Source organism: Silurus meridionalis, chromosome 4 (assembly GCF_014805685.1).
Source record: "Silurus meridionalis isolate SWU-2019-XX chromosome 4, ASM1480568v1, whole genome shotgun sequence".
Taxonomy (NCBI): Eukaryota; Metazoa; Chordata; class Actinopteri; order Siluriformes; family Siluridae; genus Silurus; species Silurus meridionalis.
In genome coordinates this window covers 24,960,968-24,988,735 of record NC_060887.1, presented here as the reverse complement: position 1 = coordinate 24,988,735, position 27,768 = coordinate 24,960,968, and the positions used below count along the sequence as shown (strand labels likewise).

Genomic DNA, 27,768 nt, shown 5'->3' with positions numbered 1-27,768 from the left:
TCTCTACCGTTGCCCTGCCCTCCCCTGAATAATGAGAAACGGCTGTCGAGATTGCAGGACGCAGGCGCAGCCCCCTGGCGATGACACATCATTAGTTTTTATTTGTCTCTACTTTTACAGCTTTTGCAGCAATGCCAACTAGCGCAGTACATTCCAACCCACAACCACTGTGTTGTATGTATAAAGCACGCAAATACGTACCTCCCAAGATGGTGGCCCTTTACTCAGGTTCAAGCCCTGGAAACACAAATCAGGAGAACTTAATGTGATAATGTATCAGTTGGATCAAACGCTCCACCACCCTGGATGCCATTTATGAAATAAGAATAAAAGATTTGCTCATTCATGAAGTTTTGCTCAAATTCAGACGTACAATCTCTGATGGATGATTGAGAAAGCAGACGGTTCTTAACTACTGTTTTGTGGATCATAGATTTTGGTCAAAGGTCAACCTGAATTTTTGATTTGCATGCTGTACTGTTCATTTCATAAATAATTTTAATAATATAATTTAATAATAAGATGGAAACTATGTGTATGTGGCCAAGTAGAATGAGCAGGCTTGAAGACTGCCATCTTGCAAAATGTAATAATTATATTTTATTTTATGAAGGAATTTTAAGATATATATTATAAGAAGATATACAATAACATAAGGTATATTGTATTAATATTGTATTAAGCAGTCATAATCAACATACATTGAAGTAGACAATTTCAGTAAGACACCACATTCGGAATGTCCATTCTCAACATCTACTGAAGAAGCGAGTATTTTTGTGTCAAACTTTGCTACAAAAACTGTCAGTGTAAGTAGAAATGCATCACTTATGTGCAATAGCGTTGCCTTCTCCTATAGAGCTGTATATTTCTGAACTATATGGATTATTTGCTGTATATACTAAACCTGTTGCAAAGATATGTATAATATCTTATGACACAAATGGTATGTAGATTGCTGTATTGTGTGTAAAGGATAGTGAAATATTGTGCTTGTACAATGTTCCTGTTGCTTGCTGTCTATCTGTCTGACTATCTGACTCTCCCCCCCTCTCTCTCTTTACACTCATACACATGCATGCACAAAAACAAACTTATACACACACACACACACACACACACACACACACACACACACACACACTCGCCTCGAAACAGGTGCATGTAAGATGCAATTCCTCACAACCACTTCTGATCATTCTCATAGTGTTTATCCATTTTTCAGTCTGAACACACACAGCTCACTGCTCCCAGCCAAATCAAATATACATTCATTACTCTATTTTTGTGGATTATTGTTCTCTTTGATCAGCCTTCTGTTATACATAGACAGCTAAAAGTGAAAAATGAAAATCTTTGTCTAAGAAACCAAACAATGATTAGGTTTGTCCTACATTTAGACATACTATGTTTGATTTTTTTTTTTTTTTTTTTGCATTTTGTCCAAAATGTTTTTTTTTTTTTTTTTAAAGAAAAAAATACAATAATAGCAGAAATTATTTCCAGTGATTTGCTTTGATTTCATTATAAAAACAGAAATATAAAGAGAGTAAATATATCAATTCCTGCTTTTGTCTGGTACTTTTCACAAAATAAAAGTAGAGCCGACACAAGAAAATGAATCAATCTAAGATTTGGAAAAGCGCAACTAATGTGTTAGTAATGTGTTGTAAATGGGCATCTTATGGTAGTAGGATGTCATTTGAAGTGTCTTTCATAATGCTGGTATAGAAATCTTTTGTCAAATATAAAAGCGGGACATAGAAAGAATTTCACTCACAAAACACTTTTTGCAAAATAAGGATCCTTCATAAGGCAGTCTTTCAAAGTGCTTCCAAATGCACGAGAAAAAACATATTTTCCTTATGTCTAACATAAACAGTACACACTTTATTACTTATTGCAGCAATCCTCCAGTTCCCTTTGAGCATTTTCATGAATGTGCAGCAGCATTATTTTTCCTTTTCAACATCAGTCTGATAGTGTCACAATTAAGTAACACTCAGCAGCCTTTCAGGGTGGACATTTTTCTTTCCATCTCTAAGCCCACCATATACCACTGGAAGATCAAGTGATGGTGCTTGTTATCACTGATGGAGCAGTAGTAGCTGGACTTTGGGTCTTTCTCCTCTTGCCTCCCCCTTTATTATTTTCCTTTGAGTCCCGACCACGGTTTTTGCCATTTAATGTTCCTTGGTTCTTAGGAGTTGTCCCTTTGTCTCCTGAATAAGACACACAAAAACAAATATTTAGAGCACTGAATATAATATTGCCTGTATTTATTTGAAATAACTATATTAATTAAACATAGGTATAATTAACTGGACAATTTTTCTCCTAACGCAAATTATTTTTAGTTCAATAGTTTCTATATGAACACAATAGAGTTTCTAAATGCCATCATGATGCAATACAGCACAGCTCAAAGTTGACAGCAGAAATTCAACAGCAACCTTCAAGTCATAACTAAGGCCCAGACAATAATAATCAAGAACCTGACACCCTAATACCCTGCTCTAGAGGTGAACTGCTTTCCCTATGATCCCTCTCAAACTCTCTGCCAACATAGCTTTGCCTGTGTATTCATCTGTCACTTATTTTAAGTGCATAACCACTTCATCAGTACAAACATACATTAAAAAGGCTTTCAGTGTCATAGGGTCAGAAAGGGAAATAACATCAAGTATAAATGTGAAATGTCACAGATGAAAGGCCTGATTATGATTATGTAGGATATTCACCAGGTCCGAGATTAACTCTTTTAAATGTTATTATAGTGGTGCTCAGATGTCATACATGCAGATGCAGATTCATATGCACATTTGAACCAGGCTGGTTAGGATCCTAGAATCATTTCAATCACATCATGGTCAAATATACTTGAAAAGGAACACAGGCCCCAGCCTCACCAGCACTACTGTAAAGGAAAATCAGGGCCCCTGTGCTGACTGATGTTTGTTATGAAGTCGGTGTTGTGATTCTAAATGCTCCCTGGAAACCAAGTCAACACTCATATGGGGCTGGAGAGCATTTGCTCCATGTTTGATGACATGAGCATTACAGCCACTCTGTGCTCCTCAACCCGATGTACTCTTCGTCTTCTTTTAGCCTTCTTTTGCACATAGCCAAAAAAAACTTGTCTGTTCTATGTCTTGATAGCAGTCTGCTGACTTTGGTTTCGAAGAATGGTTTTTACAAAACCATTATATAAGCACCAAAAGTATCTACTTGTCTCTAAGTGATAAGATTGTGAAGCATAAATGTCTTTGGGTCAGTATTACAGATCTGTGTTTTTTACATATTTATAAAACATAAAACGTTATAATTCATTGATATGTGTGAGAAAGCAAACCTTTTCCCTTTTTTTTTATACATCTGTAGTATAAACACCTTATGTGCTGGGTCTTGTAGTAAAAATGAAATCTATAAATGTTTAATTTCCCAAAAAGTGAAAAACCATATTTATGGTGTCCATTCTTACTGTAGTTTAAGCAGACCGCAGACATATTGACAGCAGGTATCTAATTACAAACCAAGGTTAGGTTTATTTCCATTTCAGTACAGCACATAGCTATCCATATATGATCAGAGCATAACATTCACTTTGTGAGGAACTCAGTGCACTTAGCAATGTTTTAGATATCCTTTCTTAGATCTTTGTTGTTGTTAAACTGGTTTCTAACACAACATATTTATAGGACTATAGCTCAGGCAAAACAAAAAAAAAATCCATGCTGTTTAGGTGAAATATATGTATAATTTTTATGATTTAAAATGCAATAGGCATAACATTTCTTCCTTTTTTTGCACTAAATTGCTTTTTTGTCAGAATTCAACCACCACATTATTCAGTAAATGTTTCCAGGTTGCAACACAACATTCTAAATTCAAAATGCTTATTGTAATCTCATATTTAGTTCCAATTACAGTGTTTTATTACAGTTACTTTTTATAAAATATGATACAGACCAGTTCATGATCAGGTAGATCATGTTTGATCACACATTGCTAGCTTATATATTCTATCAATTTCATCATTGGCACTGATGCTTTTATTTCCTGTTATAAAGGACATTTACAACAGTGTTTGGGTTTCAACTTGTAAGGTTTGACAAAATCAGAGATATTTATCTAATAGACCTCTTTCAGCTGGCTTAATGTTCTTTTTCTTTTCACCTTGATCATGAGTTTGTAGAGATCACAAGAATTTAAGATTAATGGATCAATAAGATTTAGATATACTCTAAAATATTTGTGTCTTATCTGTTGAATAACACATTGAATTCAATCGAAATGAAATAAAAAGTAATTATTTTTTAGTAATTAGAAATTGTACTATCTCAGTCCAGGTTGAAAATTTTCCAAAATCGATCATGTGCAGGTTTTCCCAAGCCAGCATACATTTTTGAGTAAGTATATAAAATTTTCACGTGGATGTAGAAATATTTTAGAAAACACACATCCATATTTAGTATTAATTTTGTGCATGTCTCTATAAATGACCTGATCCTTCATCACTTACTAAATTCAGCCTCATTTGTTTGCCCATATGCCAATATGCTGGAAATATACTAAACACCTATCAGATGTTTAAAGTCTTTATCTTTCATTTGTTTATATTGCCAAAATGTCTTTTGCCTTTATTATTAATTCGTTCATTAATTCATTAATTAATTCATTCATTCATTCATTCATTCATTCAACATTTCATAACTAGTAACTATTCATTGAGGTAAAAGTAGAGCAGAGCCTATCCTGGGAACAATGGGTATACTGGTTAGGGGTTTTTTTTGTAGGTTTTCTTTTTTTTTTTTTAATACTAATATATTCTAGTAGTATTTGACAGAAAAGAAAAAACTGCATTTCCAACTGCATTTATTTATCCTATAGTTATTCAAGTTTAAGGGCAAGTGCATGTGTAGTGTTTTAAAAGCTCCCGAAAAAACCTTCCTCAGACAATTCTGCTCAAAAAACTCTGCCAGGTAATTTGTATAACCTCGTCCAAAAATGTGCACCCCGATAGTCAACTTAAGCAGTTGCTTAACCAAATTATAAAGACATGTAACCTTTCCTGCAACAATATTGACTTGTGGACTAAAATTTCGAAATCTGAAAATTGCCCACTTTGTTCATACAAATGTATCTTTAAAGATTTTGTAAAACTAATATTAAAGAATGTAATAAAATGATAAGATATCTTGATCAATAAACATGTTTTCTGATATTTTTTTAATGCTTACCTTTAGTCTCTTAAATTTCAGGGTTGGAACTTTAGTGAACATTCGAGCGATCTCATACTAATCTAGTCTAATCACATTTTTCTTTATAAATGCTTATTTTGGCAGGACAATTCTAAAAATTTAACAGAACAAGGGCCTGGCACAAAACTAAAGAATAAGACATGGTTAGGGCCATAGGCATAGCAGCTATTGCATGTGTATGTGTTCCACAGTAGAAAAAAGTCATAGTGGGGTTTGAATCATGAAAAAGCATGAAAAAAAAATCCCTTTTCATTGGATTTTCCAAGATTTATGAGAAAGAATAAGTGCAGGTGTTACCTTCCATGAACTTTTAATAATCACAATAACCACTTTTTACAAGTTCCAGTAATGAGAAACATTTAAAATAAAAGATCCAAACCTTTTACACACCAGTTGTAGTTCATAATAATTAGTTTGCTTTAATAGGAAAGATATTGATCAATTTACTAGCTTGATTGATACACTTAATACACATAAGTGTGTCATTGTCCTCTTTCTTTTTGAAGTGCATTAATGTGCCAAACAACTGACAACGGTAAAAAAACAAGAGTGGACAGAGAAGAGCAAAGCCAATTAATTCTCATCAGTGCTATTTGTTGAATAAAGCATATTACAAGCGTATATACACGACATGACAATTAACCTTATGACCCATACTGTGATTGGCCAGATGCTAATTCACTCAAACCTACTATAAATTACCAATACAAGAGAAATACGTAGGATTTTTTTGTGTACTCAAAAAGTAAGGGGGATAAAATTGTCCTATTTCAAAATTTCAATCATCCTTATTTCATATTTTTTTTCCTTGTAGCATTCTAAGCATGCATGTTTGAATTTTTTCTAACTTATTCTAGTTTAATAGGGGATGTGTAATAATATTGTTTATTTATGCAAAAGGAACTTAGCTGCAATAAGTTCCCAATGTGCTAATAATGATTATAAAAGAAAGCAAGGCCCCATCACAAAGCATGAGTGGAATCATATCCTCAGGCTCAGCATGTAGGACAGTGATTAGCTCACCTCTGATAAAGCACTAATGGGGCTCTATTTATTTATGACAGCAGTGATTACAGCTCCCCTCAATCCAACCTAAACACTAACGATGACTCGCTCAGCAAATTCTGTTTTCGTGCAAACCTATTTATTAAGCTACAGGAAAAGGAGGGAAAAGGAGTGAGAGCTCAGCCAAATCGACACAAAGCGTGAGATCTGCAGACCAGTAAATCACTGATGTTATACAAGAGCTGCCCCCTGTGATTTTTACAGCAGCCATGTCAGCCAATTGCAGCAGCTGTATTCACAGCCTTGCTAATTTAACACATGGTGCACATTTACACAGATGAAAAATCTACACATTAATTTACGGAACAGAATGATTTCTCCCATATTCACACCACAAATCTGGGTTAAAAAGTACAAGTGGGAGAGGAAAATTACAGGCATAGCTCTAACTTATCACATCTGAATTGTATATTTTTTAAGGAATAACTGCAAACAAATGCTTTGCACATGTCAAGCCCCATCTGAGTAACACAGTCTCTTACCACTCGCTTTCCGACAAGCAGTCACCAAGCTTAGAAATTTGGCAGGCATTGTAACACTTTTATGGGGTAGTTTATAATATTTCAATGTTAATTATTCTTATGGACCCAAGGTTGAAATTCTTTCCACAAGGAGGGCGTCATGCAGTGTAAATTTGCCTTTCATTTCTCAGATTGTGCTGTCGTATCCGGTAAAACAGGGAGCAGATTCTCCCCGAAAAAGAACATGCTCCTCAGCTGACAAGAATAAAGAGTGAGAAACAAATAAAATGCTGCATTCTATTATGTGTTATGTGTTAACGAAAGGTCGAGCAAAAGTTATGAGTTAGTAAACGGTCCAACTCAAAGGCTTTAGATCACCTTCTGTAAAAGTTCTGGAGTACTTTGCTGGCATGTTATTGCTGTTACTATAGCAAACGTCCTTATTAAAGGTACTTTTCATATAAATGCATATTTGGGATTTCAAATTGATGCATATTGCATAATGCATATAAAAATTTCAAGCTGAATTCACAAATTATTTTAAAGGTGAATAAATGACACTAAAAATGTAAAAAAAACTTTAACGTTTAACTCTCTCTCTCTCTCTCTCTCTCTCTTTCTTTCTCTTTTTCCTCATATACATATTAGATATATATTTTATTGAAATATATTTTTTCTCTATATTATTTTATAAAAAAACAATATATAAATATATTTGTGTTCTAATGTAAAATAAAAACTATATACACAAGCGTCTTCTTAAATAACCTTCATTTACTTTATAAATTCTCAAATTTAGATTAGCTTAAACTGCAATGTGAAAAATATTACTCCATTTTATTTTATAGTAAAGGAGTTTTGCTTGGGATACCTGGGGGTCCTCGGGGAGGTGGCCATGGTTTAAAGCTCTAACTGCTAAATGATATACATCTGAACTCTCTTACAGTTTAGTAAAGCAAATATTTGCTTTGATTGGGGAAGCCAGGTCTCAGGCTTGAATATGCCCAAGTCTTAAATCTGAATTCATATGTTCATATTTACATTATCACATTTTCTCCTCTCTCCCTCAAGCTTACCTTTTCCACAGGTGATCCTTTTCGGCACGCTACATTTCTGGGTCTCAGTCTCAGGAGCGCAGGTAGAAAGAGATGTAGACCCACTGATCGTGGCCGGACTAGGGGGCTGTGTAGGCTCTCTCCTACGGCTTTGGTTGCCCTTTTTAAAACCACATGTTTTGTTTTTCTTCATGCAAGGGCCCCATGGACTCCATTCACCCAGCTCACATCGCACTAGATTGAATGACAAGAATAAAATTAATCATACAGGTCTTGTTAATAAAAGGCAAAGGCAATTTCTAACAAATAAGGAGAAAAATATATCAATGAACCCTAAAGACTTCATGGCAGAAACTCAGAAGGGTAATAACTAGCGCCACTCATACTTCCTTTTCTCTTCACTAACTGGGAGAAATTTTGTTATGATTTATGTGGCAGGTTTTGTTTTTATCAAAACTTGACAAACTGTCAAGCTCTGTTTGAGACTTCCATGTATTCTCAGCTGTTTGCAATTGCAGGCTAAATTTGAGCATTTGTTCTTATTGAGGTTTTCATGAGTATTGATTAAGATAAGACACCATGGCTAATGCCAAAATGTTACTTTAGGAGTTAAAGCTCTCCATGTAAAAGCCAAGCATCTTGGGGGAGCCAGAGATCAGTCTCATAAAATAATACTATTAGCACTGGGTTTGCTTGCTTGTGACAGAACAATTTTCAGAACAAATCAATAAACCCCTTATCAGCCAACAGGCCTCTCTCCAAAGTTCCGCTTGCTGGTGATTGAGAAACCACAGGGAAAAGGCAGAACAGAGTATTCCATCAGGCTTCCTCTTTTGCCAACACCATGATTGCTTTGCAGTGAAGGAAAGGTGATATTATAAAGTAATGCGAGTTGGATATGCTTTTTAAAAAAGACTGAAAATCCCAAGTAAATTTCATTCTGTGTACTTTCATAACATCTGTATCTACCTTCCATGTTTGGAAACAATTTAATTTGTTGAATGTCAACCAAAATCAAATACCATCTCATATTAAAGTGAGGCTATATCTACTACTATCTACTTTGTCATCCCAAATCTGTAACTTGTGTATTTTTTTTGTGGACAGAATATTTATGCATTTATACAGGATTGAATTTACTGAATTTACAATATTAGATTACCACCAACTGTCATTCATTTACACTATATCAAATCAGTTTGGCATACTTTTGTCTTTGTATTAGTTTTTGTTGTGGACCTAAAAGAGCACTGAGGTATGTACACATAAGGAGCACTGAGGTATGTACACATGAAAAATCTTCATGTGTATATACCTCAGTGCTCTTAATGTGTATATACCTAAAAGAGCACTGAGGTATATACACATGAATATTTTTCATCTTTTTTTTGATTTACTGGCTTTACTCACCGACACACTCCATGCTGCTGTTGACAGTGATTAATCCTTCTGGGCAGCTGTGGTAACACCGGCCACTGTATGAATATAAGCCCTCCTTACATTTAGCACAAAATGTTCGACTGAAGCAGTCAGCACAGTTTTCTATTTTGCATTCTGAAAAAGAAAAAAATAATAATTATGGCATTAAAGCAAATCTATGTGGTAGCATACATGTGTGTACATTATGTAATGCTTTATATTTATCCTCTATGATTAGTAAAATGATACATAATATACACGTTCCTTGTTTTTCTATACACTGAAGACATTTGGGTTTAAGATCAAAAGATGAATATACAATGGTAAATCTGATTTCTTTTATTTCCTAATATTAATGAACATATGTTTTAAACAAGTTGGAACATGGCACATTTAGTGACACAATTTAATCCATAAACTAATCCATAAACACAATTTATGGATTACTGATCCTATTCCAAAACATTACACTACCTCCCCCATGTTAGCCTGTTGAGCGTATATGTTTTAGATCATGAGCAGATAATTTCTTACTCCACATTTACAACATCATTTACTCCAAAACTTAGGAGTAACCTTGGTAATCAAAGCTTTGCAGCTCATCTTTTTGCCCTCTCAATCCTTATTGCTGATGTGCAGTTTGCATTTTGTGGTATGGCCTCTTTATGTCTGCAGCCAGAGTCTACTTTAAACATGGACTGTGATACCTTAAACCCTCTTCACTAAACTGTTGTTTTTGGGGGTTTTCTTACAATGATTCTGTCATTGACTGTTTTCCTTTACTGAACTTTCTGATGGATATTAAGACTTTGTTAATTACTCTTTGTAATTGACTATGCCAAATGCTGTAAATGTAAATATAAAATGTCTTTGGGTTTATTCTTTTTTAGGACATTTCAAATTGCTGTCCTTGCTTTTTAAATGGCTCTCATAATTGGTCATTTAACAGCTGCAAAATGGCTCCCATAGATAGCTCTCTGGTTGTCATGTTGGTATTGCTGCCTTCACAAACCAAGAATAAACATATAAATTCCTAAATTGTTCTAACAAACAGACCCACCTGGACAACAAGAAACAAGAAACACCTGCCAATCATGTTCCAATATTTTTCCTTATTTCAAACAGAGTACAAATCCTGATAGACATACATATCAGTAAATTCAAGTAAAGTTTTAATGTATTGTCTCAAATCATTGTCATTGGAGTGGATTTTGGAACTTTCTCAGATGATGCAACGTTATTTCTTAAGTGTGCTGTGCGATTCCCAAGCCAGCATTGAACTAAATAACATGGCTACAACACAGTGTCATCAAGATTACTGAACACACACCTTTGCACAATTACAGCCTCACAGTACATAAGGACATTCTATTTCACACTTTCTTATAAAGTATGTATTTTGTGTTGATTTTCACCACTTTTTTGAATATTGTTTGCTTTACTGTTTTGTTGAGCACAGCAAAAGCAGATTGACCAGCTCACTGAAGTAGATGATGCAGCACAAGCAACCATGAAACCCCCACTGACCTAATGTTTAGCAACTCCTTTACCTGACACATTGCATGACCTGAGAAATGTTCCTTCAGGCTCCAGTGCACCCTGTCACTGAGCTCAAGCTCATCTTGTCAGGTGTGCTGGGTGCTCATCTTTGCTCAGCTTCTTCATCTTTGCCCTCTCCAACTGTCTCAGGAACAAAAATATCAAGGCAGACACCTTGAATGCCGTTTTGTAATAGCTTTTGGCAGGGAAGAAGTTTGTAGAGTACCATCTGCACTTTGTGAGAAGGTAATGACATTAGCCCACACCTTTTCCATTATGGGATACTCGGCACTCACAAAACACAACAGTTGATCCCAGGGGAACATTTCTGGCCAAACATGCTGCAAAATGTCTACAAGTTTATCTTATATTTGAACTCATGCCACTACCAACACCTCACCAACCATGATCTTGCCTTGCCACTGATTTCATAATAGACTTGCCACAATCCCAGCCTAACACAGTTATCCTGGTGATAATAGACCAATAGAAAGTCTGTCTTTTAACTACTGCACCTCTCCCCAGAACACCATCAACCTTTAAATCATCCATATATTTAACCATGTTTATATGGACCTTATATATAAAAATTATATATGTAGACATAAATAATATCCAAAGGCTTTTAGAAGCATTCATTCTTAAAACCTTAAAACCAAGCAGGTGAGTGGAACAAATCTTGTCTGAATGCCCTGCACATTAGAAATGTGCTAAGCTCTATGCACTTCCATTACAAGCTTCCATTCTTACATTTCCAGAATATTCTCAAATATGGACCATTATGAACACAGTGGGATTAAAAAACAAACATCTACCAACAATACTAGAATAAGCTTCAAAGCACATCACTGTTATCTAATTCTAGATTTAGAGGAGAAACAATGTTTAATTCATCCATGCGATGTTAATTCTGAGAATAAGTAAACTTCAGCATGACATTTGGCATAAAAACCTGCCTTGTTAGAGTATAGTATAAGAGATAATAAATATAAGAAGGTAAATAAAATTAATTTAATTTAAACATGTCAACCAGTGAATGTAACCAGAATGATAGCAAGGCTAAAATAATGGGAAAACATGCACTGTAAAGGAATTTAGAACAATAGTATTTGTTCTAAATTCATATTTCAGATGGACCTTTGACACTACCAAAATATTTTTTCAACTTTTTAAATCCTTAAAAATACTGAGTAAAAAGTACACAAGACAACTGTTAAATTGTACACGTTACATAAGCTCAACATATTAAATAAATTTAAATAGTTCAAGTAATGAATATTATTATTTAGAGGGAAACCACACTCACGAAAATAGATAGGTCACTTTATTCATCCCAGGTAGGGAAGGTGATGAAATCTTAATAAACCCATTTGCAAATCTGTCTAGACTAAAAATTCACATAAAATGTACAGAAGTTTTAATTAACTTTGGAGGAACAACTGAATGAACAATTTGTATGAGCTTTAAGGAACAATCCTCCTGGATTTAATACCAGTGACTTTATAAATATAGACTAAATTCACCACACACCCTAAACCCTAATCACTTGTATATTTTATGGGTTGGATAAAGGAAATTCTTTTAATGCCATTGTGAGACCTTGCTAGTATAGAGGATTATAGAAGAGTGATTATCTACAATGTGAGAAAAACCATGGCTTAAATTTTTAAAACACAAACACTGCCGGGCAATACCCTTTACTGTCATGTCTGAATTAAGATTACCTTTAATGGCCATTTTGAAAAATAGCTAAAATCACACCAACATCTGAGATAGATTAAGTAATGTGATGCAAGAGTGTATCTTGCAAAACAAAAGCCATGATATTCTTCCAAAAACAAAATATTATGAGCTGAAAATAATGAGCATTTTATACTAATTGGCTATCAAACAACTGCCCTAACTGAAGGTGAAAGCAGTTAATGCAATTACAAATGGGTTATTTTTTTTATATAGTTATTATGAATTTATGTTTTTCTGACATTCTTTCAATCATATTTAAACATTCCCAAAAGGAAATTCTGCCATCAAAACATCATAGAGCTCTGCTTTGCTCATTACTATTGTTTATTTGGTTTGGTTCTTATTACTATTATTATTATTATATTATTATTATTATTATTATATTATTATTATTATTATTATTATTATTATTATTATTATTATTAGTCAGTGGTGGAATAAGTACACAAAGCATGGACTTGAGTAAAACTAGAGATACGCTCAGTAAATTATTACTCCAGTAAAAGTAAAAGTGCTCCCCTTAAACTTTCACTTGAGTAAAAGTACAAAGTAGTCAGTGTGCAGCTTGTATAGAAGTAAAGATTTATTGTCCTCTAAAAATAACTGAACATACAGCCATTATTGTCAAAATAGCTGGCAACAAATGTGATTACACCCTAAGTGAATGTCAAAACTGTGTCCAAAGTGTCAATATTTTGTGTGAGCACCAATTAAATGTAGCACAGCTTTAATCCTCCTGGGAATGGAATTCACCACAGATGCACAGGCTGTTACTGGGATCCTGTTCCACTCCTCCATAATGACATCATGAAGCTGTTGGATGTTAGATACATGGTTCTTCTCCACCTTCCGCTTGAGGATGCCCCACAGGTGTTCAATAGGGTTCAGGTCTGGAGACATACTTGGCCACTCCATCGCCTTCTCCTTCAGCAAGGCAGATGTCATCTTGGCGATGTGTTTGGGGTTGTTATTATGTTGGAAACCTGCTGTTCAGCCCAATTTCTGAAGTGAGGGCATCAAGTTCTGCATCAGAATGTTACAGTGCATGTTGAAATCCATGTTTCCCTCAATGAATCGCAGCTCCCTGGTAGCAGCAGCACTCATACATCCCCAGACCATGATGCTACCCCCACCATGCTTGACTGTGGGCAAGACACAATTTTCTTGGTACTCATCACCAGGGGGTCACCACACATGTTGGACACCATCTGAGCCAAACAGGTTTATCTTAGTCTCATCAGACCACAGGACATGGTTCTAGTAATTCATGCTCTTGGACAGGTTGTCTTCCGCAAACTGTTTGCGACCTTCTTGTGAGTCAACTTCAGAAGAGGTTTTTTTCAGGGACAACGGCCATGCAAACCAACTTGTTGCAGTGTGCGGCGTTGGTTCTGAGCACTGACAAGCAAACCTTCTGCTTCTGCAACTTCTAAAGCAATGCTGGCAGCACTTATGCATCTGTTTTTTGAAGCCAGCTTCTGCACCTGACCCACAGCATGAGGACTCATGTTCTGAGACCCTTTGCAAGGTCTGTTCCTAGTGGAACCCATATTGGAAAACCTTTGTATGACCCTGGCCACTGACTGTAGCTCAGTTTTAGGGTTTCACCGATCTTCTTATTGCCTAGGCCATCTTTGTAAAGAGCAACACTTCTAATTATCAAATCTTCAGAGAGTTCTTTGCAATGAGGTGCTATGTTGAACATCCAGTGGTCAGTATGAGAGAATTGTACTCAAAGCACAAAATTGCATCTGTGCTGATAGAAGATACACAAATTTTTGTCATACAGATCAAAACATTAAGATGATGAATAGGACATGTGACTTTGCATGGTTACATGGCATACAGCTGTTATCATTCAGAGTGTAATGACTTTTGTTGGCAATTTTTTTGACAATAATGGCTGTAAGTTGAGTTATTTTTATAGGACAGTCTATAATGTTATACAAGCTGCACATTGACAACCTAAAATATATCTAGCAGATATACTAAAATAGTTGCTGAAATGTGAGGGGTGTAATCTTATCTGTGTAAACCTGCTTTGAGACAGTGTTCATTGCTAAATAGAATCGAATCGAATCGAATAGGCGAAAAAATACCGTGAGAACAGTGCCTCATTCCCGCCACGCAGACTCTCTTGTCCTGCAATTCCAAATGCTAGGGCACTGCCCTCGTGGTATTTTTTCTGCCTCTTAAAAGCTTCACTCGCTGCACTATTAATAAAACTATACAATTTGTAGTAAAAAAAAAATATTTCACTATAAATAAAAAAGGATCAACTGATTTTGCAAAATGTAGTTGAGTACAAAGTAAGATATTTGACTTTGAAATGTAGTGAAGTTAAAGTAAATGTTTCCCAAACAGAAATACTTCAGTAAAGTACAGACACACAAAATAAATGTACTTAAGTACAGTAACTAATTATATTTACTTTGTTATTGCCCACCACTGTTATTAGTCATAGTAGTAATAGTAGTAGTAGTACACTATGCACAATAATAATTACAAAAATAAAAGTATAAGAAATGTACCAGTCACATGATAAAGAATAAAAGTATACTAAATAATAAAAAGTAACTAACAAATCCCGTTCAAAATTAAAAAGAACTGAAAGTGCTTGAGTAGAAAAATGTGGTCACTTTGTTAAACTTGCATGAACTGTGTGTTTACAGGCAAGTATTAATGTGGACTTCCTGAAAGAGACAGACAAACAGCATATTACCACTGTTTTGCTTTTGATTTTCCCCACAATTCCTGTTTTTCACCCACAAAGTAAGAGAAAACAGATCGCTGGCTCGGTAAGACACACTGATTTAATGCCACTGGTGGAGCTCTGGTTGGCAGGAAACACAAGCTTTGAAGCTGACGTCCAGTTACTGCTAGTTTCTCCAAGCTTAAAGCCTGTTTAAGTTAAATATTCTTTTCATTTTGCAAAAATCTCACAAGATTCTCCAGAGTAATGTCTCGAAAAACACATTAATACTCACGTGTGCATCTGTTCACATCCCGATTTCGAATGCCATAATATCCAACAGGACAAGTGGCAAGGCACACTCCTGTCTGACGGATGTCATTTCTTTCCAAAAGTATGAAAAGTCGTGGTCGACATTTTGTGCATCCGTTGTATTCAGAGCAGGTTTCACAGCCACTGGAGCATGATGCTGGCACTTCAGTACTTGCTGCTAGGCCACAGGCAGTGAGACAAATAAAGGCAGAAGCAAAGGATTAATATTATTGCAGTGATCTTAATATTTCATCGCTGTTACTACTAATAATTCTAACACTAATAAATATCATTCAAAATCCACCTAAATAAGATTCTATGTTCACATAAACTTGTGTGTATAAAAATTAATTATTGCCAAGTTTACTGCCTCGTGGCCTAAAGCAGTTTTAAGGGAGTATAAGACATTGACTTTTCCCTTAAAGGGGCTTTAGGGCACAAAGCAATAAACCAGGCAGTGATTAATCTTGTTACACATAATAATGTCTACAGCTAATTCAACTCTCAGCACACTGAAAATCACAAAGTAGAAGAAGGTTGTTTAAGTTTACTTAAATCAGCATGTCACAAATAAGTGTGCATATTGGAACTAAATCTTATTCTAGTATATTGCAAATCAGATATTGATATTATACCCCTTATTGGTGAACACACAGTGACTTAGTCATCACAGTATTTCCAGGAATAAAATCGGCATGCTTAGGGAAAAGAGCAAATAAAAAAACACTTCTATTTTCCTTCAGACCTTTCACTATATATCACCTTTCACTCCTATCATTCCAAGAACACAAACATTCATGAATCTGACAACTGACACCAACGAGTAACCTCACACAAATGATCAAATTCGTCCTTCATGCATACTGCTTGCAGTTTCCCTTCTAGCATGGTCCAAAAATGTTAGTCTCTGTAGCCAATAGCATAAATAAATGATTACACAAAATGCACATCCTGTTTCTGGGGCCAGTTGCTGTCAAAACCACGGTCATCTACTCTGATTTACAGTTCTATGTGCTATCAGGTCTAAATATACACACTCTCAGTGCAATTCATCTGCAAAATTTGAATGGTAAAGATAAAGTAGATGATAAATGCGTCAAAAATAAACCCTTGTGAATCAGCTGTACCCAACATGACCTCTGCAATATGGCTTGGGGTTGCATGAAAGTAGTAAGCCATACCTCTGTCAGTACTTATAACGATAAATAAATCATTATTTCACAATATTTATTTTTTAAAATGCATGGATGGTCTGTTCTATTAAAGCATGTCGAGTGTTATATATCAATTTTGACCTTACTGAGAGAGTTTATTAGTTTGATTCTAATAAACAACATGAATTCTACCTGTTGTGCTTTTTATCTTCTTTTCAACTGTTTAGCAGAGGCAGCAGAAACAAAAAAAAACAGAATATCACGTAAATATGAAAAAATTGTGTTGAAATGTGAGATCTAGGAAAAAACATCTGTGTAAAACATTCTCCTTGTTCCTCTTTGTGTTCTAAAGATTCACTACATAAATATAAATCATGCGCCTCAATAAAAACAGCTACCAGAGATGAAAGTTCTTGTTATCATTAAAATATATGACAAAATAGCAACCAAAAGAGCATTTTATATGTCATCATATTGTATGCTTATATACCAGGCCAAGATATTGGCTTGAATATAAGCAAAACTGCTTGTATGTTCTTTTCACAAAAACTGACAGTGATTCCTCATCCTGATGTATTTGGTAATGGAAAAAAGTTGAAGGTTGTTTCTGATTTTAAATATGTGGGAGTACTTTTAGATTCCCACCTGACATTTCAAAGGCATGCCAAAAGGATAGCCGATATTATAAATTTAATTTGGCTATCTTTAGGCATATAAAGCCATGTTTAACAATAGAAGCAGCAGAACATTTAATGATTCACAATTCTTTCCCATATTACATATTGTTTTATAGTTAGTCACCAGCAAGTATTAAATTTAATTGAATCTCTTTACAGACACTTAAAATATTTGAACAGAGGACTAATAATCAATCAATCAACTGCAACATATTTCAGAACATCATTCATTGCTGATGCTTGCTTGATTTTAAATGGTTATGCACCTCCACCATTTTGGCAGGTTAAAACGCAGGAGGGTAAAGGATAAGAATGTCAGAGTAACAAGGGCATTACTAGAGAAGACTGTGCTGTATAATTTAGGCATACATTTGAACTGTTAGTCTTTTCAGCCTTAACTATTGGAATACTTTGCCAATTGAATTAAAGAGTAGTACAAATTATTCAACATTTACATATAAATTAAATAAATAGTTAAAAGCAAATTATATTTTTCTTTTGATATTGCCATTATTATCTTTAGTATTAGTATTGTATGTAATTGTAATAGTTATTGTATGTTTATGTTTAATAATTTACTGTGTTTTTTATATTTGGGTTGCCTTTTTAAAATCTGGAAAGTGGCAAAAGAGGAAATTTGCTATTGGCTTATTTACAGTATTTTACTGTTGATCAATGAGCAGTATCCCTATTAAATAAATATAATACAAATGTAAAAAAAAAAATAGATAAAGATCAAAAATAAAGAACAACAAATCAATAACTAACATGATAGATTTGTTATAGATTGGATTTATAGAATACAAGTAAAATTGACACAATACAAAAGATGATCAGCACCTGATGAACATTAGCAAAGGATGATCAGCTAACACCTCTGTACTGTAGGATGTTTTTCATGGCAGACCAGGAATGTGAGCATACTATGACCATGGCAAAACAAATGTGGGTACCCTTTTATGCCTCAGTATTCCAGAAACCTATAAATTGATCAAAAATAAATCTGTACCCAACTCTGTTCTGAACCATCCTAGAGGTAAGAGATGAGCAGAATATAAATAAGCAGCTCTTCTAATTAAATGAAAGCAGAAATCTTGATCAGTTTAGCTGGACATCCCAACTCAAGATATTTCTGGCTCTGAGGTCAGTTCTGGGTTAAAAAATCAATTTTTTTCTGGAATTCAGTTAATGTGGAAGGTTGGTTAAAATAGTGAACATTTGATGACATCCTGGTGCTAGAGCTTAATCCATGAGGAGGAGGAAACCCATTTATTTTTTTCATTTTGTTAGAAAGTAATAATAATTAGGAGTCCATGATGAAGGTTTCAGAAAAAAATTTAATTAGGATTTGGAGCAAATGTTTAATCAAACAAAGTTGCATATTATATTTAACCTTTCTAACAACTACAAAATTCTGTAAATTACAGAATTATAGACTTAGCCAAATGCATAGAACTCAAAATGTATTATTTATTTTTACTATAAAAATGTATATGGTTTGATTTTCAGAATGATAAAATACATAAGCAGTCAGTTCTTTGACAGCAACACTGAGACAAAATGTAGATGGTTTTATTACACTGTATCAGGCTTTCCAAATTTGCTAGTGTTATAGCATGTTGTGAAATAGCAGTCAGAACCAGTTTGTATATAAACTTCATGAACTAATATTAAAAGCAATGTCATCACTGGATTTTAGGCATACTTGCTGGTCAGCTGCTTTATTTTTCAAGACATTCCTAAGTGAATATGTGTCATGATTTATTTTACTTTGTGCAAGAAATGATTATCCAACAATTTCATATTACAATGTGGTAATGGTAAAAACATGACAAGTATGTTGTTAATTAACAGGGCACAAATCAAATACATGCGTTTGTATTTCAGTGCCTATTTTTAGAAGTTGTATTTTAACAGGTGTATATATTTTGCTAAGTCATAGCTATTTAATTAATTGTATTATGGTCTAGAGTTTATACAAAGATTTCTATGCAATATATTTACAGCGGAAATCCTCTGCATATAACATGCTTAAATTCTTATCAAAGATTTTCTTTCATTTGACATAAAATTTCTTTTGTTTTATTTCATTCAGCATTATGAATGAAATCTACTATCCCACTATATAAAAAAGGTGACTTGCTGTAGAATGCTACAGTTACTTTATCTATAAGTCTTTCATTGCAGGTGCACATGATCTTGCTGAAAGATGGATGTTTAATGTTTTACATTACAAACAGAAATTACACGCAGGAATATTCTGGGCTCAGTTCTATTTATGTATGTTTGCAAATACTGTAAGCTGTGGTGTTACAAAATTTCAAAATGTTCTGTTTGTCCAATTCATAATAATACATCAGAAATCACTTAGCTGAATGATACACACTCTAACTAACTACAATAAGCTTAACATAATCTAATGCCAAAGCACTTGAAGAGGAAAAGTTGTAACTCAAACTAACCTTGAGAGCAAACAATGTGTTTAAAATAAACAATGTGTAATATATATTTACATTTAGCTGCAGTTATGTTAACAAATACAGCTCACTGGTGTACCACTAGCCAGCCACTAGTTTGTGATGAAAGACAGAGACACCACACAAGGCTGATTATAGGAGTTATACATTATATACTCTGATTTTATATTATCCCAATCATGGAGCATTTACATCCCTTTTTGATATAAGTTCTGCTATGCCAGGCAGTGCAGAAAAGCTAAAAACCAAACAAGAAAGACAGAGAGACAGCCAGCAGGAAAAAAAGAACAAATGAGAGTAACACATTTGTGATGACTCACTGTGTCGCTGCCTCCTTCCACTGGGGGTCTTAATGCTGTCGCTGTACCCCATAGAGCTGAGGAAGACCACCACCAGTGCCAACAGTCCCAGCTGCATAGTCCCTGCTGCCCAGCAGTGCTGGCACTCCCCCTGCAGGTGGACAGATGTGGCAAGGTGTCCCCTTTTACCACGATGAGCCAGGTGGTGCTGATTACTGCCAACTGTGGACTCCCCTTCCTTGGCCAGAGAGTAATACAGCTGCAAAACCAAACACACCCAGGGCACAAGCCATAACGCAGAGTATAAGGCTGAGACAGAATTGGGGGTACAGCACTGGGCTCAGGTATGGAGATAGATGGTGAGATGATGAATGTGTGAGTAGAAAGTGTGCAGCTCTTCCACCCATGAAGCCATGCAGGACTGTAAAGCCAGGAGAGGCTGGTGTGAGTGAACAGCCCAGCCCAGGAGCATGTGTCTTATTAGAGATGCTGGGAGGAGGAGGGGGAGTGCCAAAAACGGAGAGAGGTTCTGCACTCCTGTGTGTGACAGCGTGTCTGTTAGTGCCAAGCCCTGCAATGGGAGAGAGGTGGAAGTGGATAAGTGGTAAAAAAAAAACAATTAGACATGAACAATAAAACTTTCTAATTACTTAAGTTAATAAAAATACCTATGAAAATGTAGCTTGCTGTTTTATTTGCCACATTAAGCTACATTGCTTGCTACAATGCATGCATCTTTTACAATATCTTATACAAATATATTTTACAGTTTGTAGGTTTTGTAATACTTTCAAAATGATGTTTTTCATCCTTAACCCTTAACACAGTAACAAATGCCATAGATGCATTGTGTCTTGTGTCTAGCAGTCATGGCACCATTGAAAAAATGCCATAAATAGTTTTTAGTCAATTCTCTTTGAGAAGAGTAAAAAAACATGTTTACTCGATATTTTTGGGAAAAGAATGACTACACAGAAGTATGTCTTCACTCTAAAGACAAAAACATCAAGAGTCAATCATCAATTTGATCCCAACTCATTTACAACTCAGAAAAGCTGTCTCTCAAATTCAAGTGAAAATAGACAGCTAGTTTGAAACTTTGCATGACCCACTTCATGCCTGAAGGTGCCTACAAAAATAGGGCCATAAGGTGCAGTCTTGCATGATCCATTGTAAATTAAAAAAAAGTTTTTTTCCACTTATGCCTAGTTAAATGAGGTCACAAGCAGCATTCTTCATCATATCTAATAATGTTTCCTCCACTCTGACTGTGTTAAATACTTTGAATTTATACTGTAAAATGTGAAACATGTAGCATGAGAACACACACTAAATTCAAACCACATTGTTGAAGTGAACTCAAGCCAACTGCATATACCGCTATACCGGCAGGTGCTTGGATTAATCACTTCAGAGAAGTCACACAGAGCATCACAGTGGTAGAAATGTAAAATAGCAAGTTATTTCCTAAAACGTTTCTAATGGAATAGTGCTTAAAAAATCCAGAAAACCACATCCACTTTCTTTCGCTTTAAGCAGATAGTGTGGCCAAAAATTTAATCGTAAACATACATTGACCAACATATATCCAAGATACATATAGCTGTAAAAACACATAAAGGTACAAATATACTCCATATCAACCAATAGATCAAAAACTGTAAGGATAATCTATTACGTTTCTATTATTTTTACAACACTTTCTGCTTCTGCCACAAAGAATGTATTTTAAATGTTTATTTGTCTTTGATGATGAATATTAGACAAATGTCTTCAACACCTTCCTCATATTTATTAGCATGAGCCAAAAACTCCCAGAGCGTGCTGTTTGAGATATTAATTGGGAGAGATGTGTCATGTCTGACACTGGGATATGCCATCGCCCTGGAACTAGAATAGAAAGGAGACTTTCAGCATGAGAGTTTCCAGCAATCTAAAAAGAGCAAACTCGTCTTTTTTTTTTTAACAAAAAAACCCATATATTTATTTAAACACGATTATAGATAGTTTCACAAGAGAGCTCATGGAAGAAAGAAAGATAGAGAGAGAGAGAGAGAGAGAGGTACTATTTAATCTATTTGGAAATGTCATAGTATAATGTTCTTTTCTCTCCTAATAAGGCAGCTTAGAGAGGTCTTCCAAGGCAACTCTGAACAGGTGGTCATCTTATTGAGGCGTTCACTCTGTCTTTGCTGCCACATCTAATAGATGGGAGTCTCGTTCATCCCCAGTGCTTCCTTTCACCCAAATAACAAACTGAGACTAGCAACTGAAACCCTTCATCTAGCAATCAGGGGATTAAATTGCTCGCTTTGTAAGTCCTTTTAATTTATTAATTATTTAAGTGGCATTGAAACAGAGTTGTCAACAAGGGAGAGACTTTCAAGAGAGCATACAAATAATCTATTGTTTCTAATAATATGAGCCCTAAAAGCTAAAGGACTTGCAGTAAATCCAACGTATCCAGGAGATCCAGCAATGCCCGCTTTTAAGTGTGTACATTGTGCATTATTTTCCATTTCAGCAACAAAAACCTTAGACCTGCAAAATTCACTGAAAACTATGACTGCAAGTTGAGAAGGACGCAAGAAAAGACCAGAGCAATAAACAGGCTGTAAACACAGTCGGTAATAAAGCACAAAATAAAAGCAAAGTTGATGTCTGGTCTGTTCTATTCCCAGTAGTAGGACAAGTTAACAGCCACACTGGCACTTGAAAGCCATACTGGGTCTGCTTTTAGCAGTCATATCTATCCAATTATGATATTATGATGAATTATGAGATGTGTTTTTAAAAGATATATATAAGAAGATATTGAGACATAAAGTACAAATGTAGAATTTGCAGTAAATGTACTGTACAATCTGCATGTTTCATTGTATTGGACAGTACTAGCAAAGGTGAAGTATGATGTACAAGTACACAATATGAAGCAAACAGAATTGACATAAAATATCTTACAAGACTTGATCAATCCCAATGAATGACTGCTACATTTTAAGTCAACATACACACACACACACACACACACACACACACACACACACACAAATACTGCATTATTTTAATTATATTAAATATATAGTAGTTGTCCTATCCATATTTGCACCTTAAACACATAAACTGAATATTTACCATAAAAACTATATAATATGGTAACTATAATACTATTAGTACTTAATGGCTTTAAGTATTATAATAACATGATTTATTTAATATCTATCAATGATTAGTTTTATAATATTTTTAGCAAATGTAAGGCATATGGGCTATTTGATTTAGTTTTTGCTACTATACAAGTGCATTTACGTTTATTATTTGGAGATGAATAGCTGTTACATATGCATAACTAAAAACCAACTAAAACAAAAGAATCTCCCTCTCCTTCAGAGTTCAATTTTTTACTTAAAAAAGGGTAGTAGATTAAAACAGAGGCCACTGAGGTCAGGGCAGGGAGTGAGAGACTAAGGTTAATGTTACAAGTCTGTCCTCCAGCTTGCAGCTCCTCTTATCAACAGGCAGATCAACACTGTCAAGTGCATAGTGCCAAAATAAATCCTCAGCTCACAGTCTCTTGTTCCTTAAATGTGCATGCTCCTTCAAAACTCATAAAGGGGGATAAATTATAGAGTATGTCCTAAAACAAACAGGATATTTAATAGTCTCAGATGGAGTCATTTAAGCTGTCTCGTATTTCAATTTGACACACAACCTCCAAAACAGGCAAACACATACCACTGTGTCTAAAAAAAATATTAGCCTATTATTTCAAGCACAAGATATTTCTTAATTGTGTTTTTAGAAGCTTATTTTGAAAACATAGAAGTAATAATAATAATAATAATAATAATAATAATAATAATAAATAAATAAAATAATAATAATAATAATAATAATAATAATAATAATACAATACTGCGTATTGCAGAACAAAATATATGACTAACCTGATCAGTTAGTTTAAGAGGCTATTGCTCTCAAAGAAAAGTGTAAAAAAATATGTCTTGACGAAAAATATGGTTTGACTAATGAATAAGTATAATCAAACCTAGCATACATCCTGGCAAACTGTTCATGACAATGACATCAATTTTCACACATCCGACACGTTTGATTAGTTACAATTTCATAAATACACAAAAGAGTTGAAGTTAATCATACCTGTTGTGTGCTGAGAGACTCATTCTGTCTTAAACAGGATGTCGGTGTAGTCTATGTGGCTATCCGCACTAGGCTTCAGATGGCATCGTTTACCTCTTTACGCTGGAATGGGACAAATATGTCACATTTGTGCTGTTTCACCTATCTGTGCCTGAAAGTGATGCTTGTCAGATATCCCTTGTGAACAATTAACAAGGGTGTCCAAAAAAAATCTAAAAGCCAAAGGTGGAAAAATGATCACCTTTTAAAATAAATATTTTGTAATTATTTCCTAATTTAATTGAGCTGCGTTTACAGCCCTAAAAAGGTCTTGTTTATTGTGCAGTTCTCTGTAGTCATTCTAAAGTAAGCTCCACATAAATCCCCTTTTAAAAGGCCGGACAGCATCCAGCTGTGTGTGGAGCGACTATCTCGCTCGGTCTCTTTCTCTTTCTCTCTCTCACTCACTCTCTCTCTCTCTCTCTCTCTCTCTCTCTCTCTCTCTCTCTCTCTCTCTTTCTCGGAGTTTGCATCCAACTCCATCTAGTGCAATTCTATCATGCGGGAGACTGAGCTGGCCCCACCCTATTAGTACATGCACACATGCATTCACTACACACAGGAGAGAAAAAAACAGTCCTGGACTCATAGATGGAATGCAATTCATTGTGGTGGATTTAATAAACTTGTTTTTTGCATTGATCTCCTATAAAAAAAAATAGGCCGGCTAAATTCATATTTTAAATGTCAAACTACACATCTTCAATCATGTTTCATATTGGACCCAATGAGCTAGAAAAAAAACCTAATTTGATTAACTTCATTTCTTTTATTTTCATACACATCCATCTTCTCATTGATTCGATTTAATTCACAGCAACAAAACTGACCTGATAAAATCAAGTTACGCTGAAATAAAGATTGATCAGTACTCCAGATAAGAGCTAATACTAGTTTATCAGTCAACACAGTTACAGACTGAATACAAAAGATCCCATATCACAGAAGGCAACACTTTCTTTTTAACTCAACCTGAGTCTGGTAACTATACTAACATATGGTGCTTTTTGAACATAGCCATTGATTAAAACACACTAGGAAAGTCAGTAATAACAGCCCCCTATTAAGAGGCTCCAAATTGTTACCTGGATTTTGTACCATGTCAAAAATAATTCAAAGTTCGTGAGCTACTTCAAAGAGGCCATAGCCATAATCAAATGAATTTCCTCTTTCCTTATGAGTTGTTGAGAAATCCTACCACCGGTTCAGTGTGTTTAGTTGAGGGTGCGTGCCATTGGCTAATAAAGAGCAGGAGAGTTCTCTAACGAGCTCTGGCTGAGCCGTGTTACTGAGGTTGCACTGTTTACAACAGAATTGCATTCATATAAACTAGCCTCGCATGACATGGGGTTATACAAATGTGTTTTTTAGAACCAGGATACTTCAAGTTGTCTCTGTAATATTATTTTTATTATTGTTATTTTGATGTTCCTTAATAATAATAATAATTATTATTATTATTATTGTTTTTGATGTTGTTTTGTTGTTTTATTATATATATATATATATATATATATATATATATATATATATATATATATATATATATATATATATATATTTATTTTTTTATTTATTTATTTATTTTTTTTATTATTATTATATATATTATTACTTAAATTACCAGAAGGTGCAAAATGTTGACGCTTGCTCAGGCGACTGCCTTTGTCTGTCTGAAATAGTGCAACACATTAAAGTTTTACACAGTGGTCCAGATCTCCTGAACTGTGACAATGATTTCTTGCATTTTCACCATCTAAACTCTAAAATAGAGGTAAGGAATACGACTATCCCACCACATTTAAGTTTTAAAAGGAGGATTTAAAGTAAAATATTTAATCCTACCGAATAACAATGTCTGTGACATGTCCATCAATAGGGGGTGCTATAACCTTTAGACAATGCTTGATATGTGATTTTTATCAAAAGAAAAACAAATTCAACAAAATTATTAAATAATGGGTTTAGTATTTTGTAAGTGACAATTAGTGATTTGACTTGTATTTATTTTTTAGCTAAAGCTTAATAAAGCTCTGAGTGATTCGTGGGGACCCAGTACCTTTTACAGTGTCTTACCTATATATATATATATATATATATATATATATATATATATATATATATATATATATATATATATATATATATATATATCAATAGCTGGCAATTGTCAGGATTATGGCCATGGACAACAATTTAAATCAGCAACTGCACCCTCATATGACTAGGTCACATGTCACTAATCACTCACACTTGTTCCTTTTGACCATGAGTAGCACCACTTTTGTGTCTTTAGTTTGCACTTTTGCACCTTTTTATCAACATTATCTGCACTTGCATCTACCTTCACTTCTAATATGTGACAGGGATATGTTTAAATCTGTTCTTGAAAAGTAGTTTGGATTATAACTATACATAACTGTACAGAATTTCTGTACTCTTTCATTCTTTCTTTTATTTTCTTTTTTTTTATTCTGGTAATTGTCATGGTAGATCCTGCATAAATCAATCAATCAACTAATCAGCACCCTGAGCTTAGTGTATTAGAGCAGGAAACCACTGAACAGTGTAGGTGTGATGTCAATAGTATTGTTTATTGTTTTAAACAATAAAGCTATCATATTAAATTCATCATAATCCACTCCACTCATGAAAGATATTAAGAAATTCATCTGTTACTGGCCATTCTGCTTTCAGCAGTCTTCAGACAGACTTACAACTGGCTCATCATCACAAAATGTAATGAAGTCTGTAGGCCACATGTACAAAGCTTTTTCACATAGACCACATTCTTAACCGCTTTCACAGAACTCGTGTAAATTAGCGCCTAATGTGATGCAGTAATGTAAGGGGTATTGCAGTATAAGTGTACAGTTATATTTTGGAATAAATTATGCAGTGTAAAAGCAACTCATATTAATTATTATTAGATACAAAGCAGGCTTACAGTCAATAACTAACAGTTATAAAATCAATTTCATGCCTGAGTGTTCATGTTTTTATATATATATATATATATATATGTGTGTGTATAAGTTTGTTATATTTATTTTATATTTATTCATTAATTTTGCTGCTTGATTTATTTAATTAACTATGCGCCTACCTGCTACTGTCATATTTTTTATTTATTGCTTGGTTAATATAAAATGTAATATAATTACATTTTTACTTTTCATTTATAACAAATATAATATGATATTATAATAAATATGTTGATACTATACATTATCAAAATACTGCATTGCCAGCCTTCACTCTTCAGTAAAGACAGTTTGTTTAAACACAGGCAAGTTCACCCCTGCAAGGGCAGTCAGGAAAAGTGAAAGTGAAATACAATATATAACAGCTAAAAAAAATGGCATAAAAACATATTAGTAAAGATATCATGTGGATATCAGTAGAGGATATTTA

At 34.4% G+C, this 27,768-nt stretch overlaps 1 protein-coding gene across 3 annotated transcripts; it reads right to left on the bottom strand.

Moving 5' to 3' along the window:
• Window positions 1-577: 577 nt before the first annotated feature.
• Window positions 578-24,724, bottom strand: rspo1 (R-spondin 1). Of its 3 annotated transcripts, XM_046846230.1 has the most exons (7): window positions 24,557-24,724; window positions 24,316-24,417; window positions 20,176-20,725; window positions 15,531-15,725; window positions 9,253-9,396; window positions 7,864-8,076; window positions 578-2,222 (listed from the first exon to the last, which is right to left on the bottom strand). In XM_046846230.1, the coding sequence occupies exons 3-7, from the start codon at window positions 20,270-20,272 to the stop codon at window positions 2,068-2,070; spliced, it is 804 nt and encodes a 267-aa protein (XP_046702186.1). In that variant the 5' UTR covers window positions 20,273-20,725; window positions 24,316-24,417; window positions 24,557-24,724; the 3' UTR covers window positions 578-2,067. The 3 variants fall into 3 exon arrangements, with proteins under 3 accessions (XP_046702186.1, XP_046702185.1, XP_046702187.1); XM_046846229.1 differs by having other exon boundaries at window positions 24,316-24,724; XM_046846231.1 differs by having other exon boundaries at window positions 15,531-15,722; window positions 24,316-24,724.
• Window positions 24,725-27,768: the final 3,044 nt, after the last annotated feature.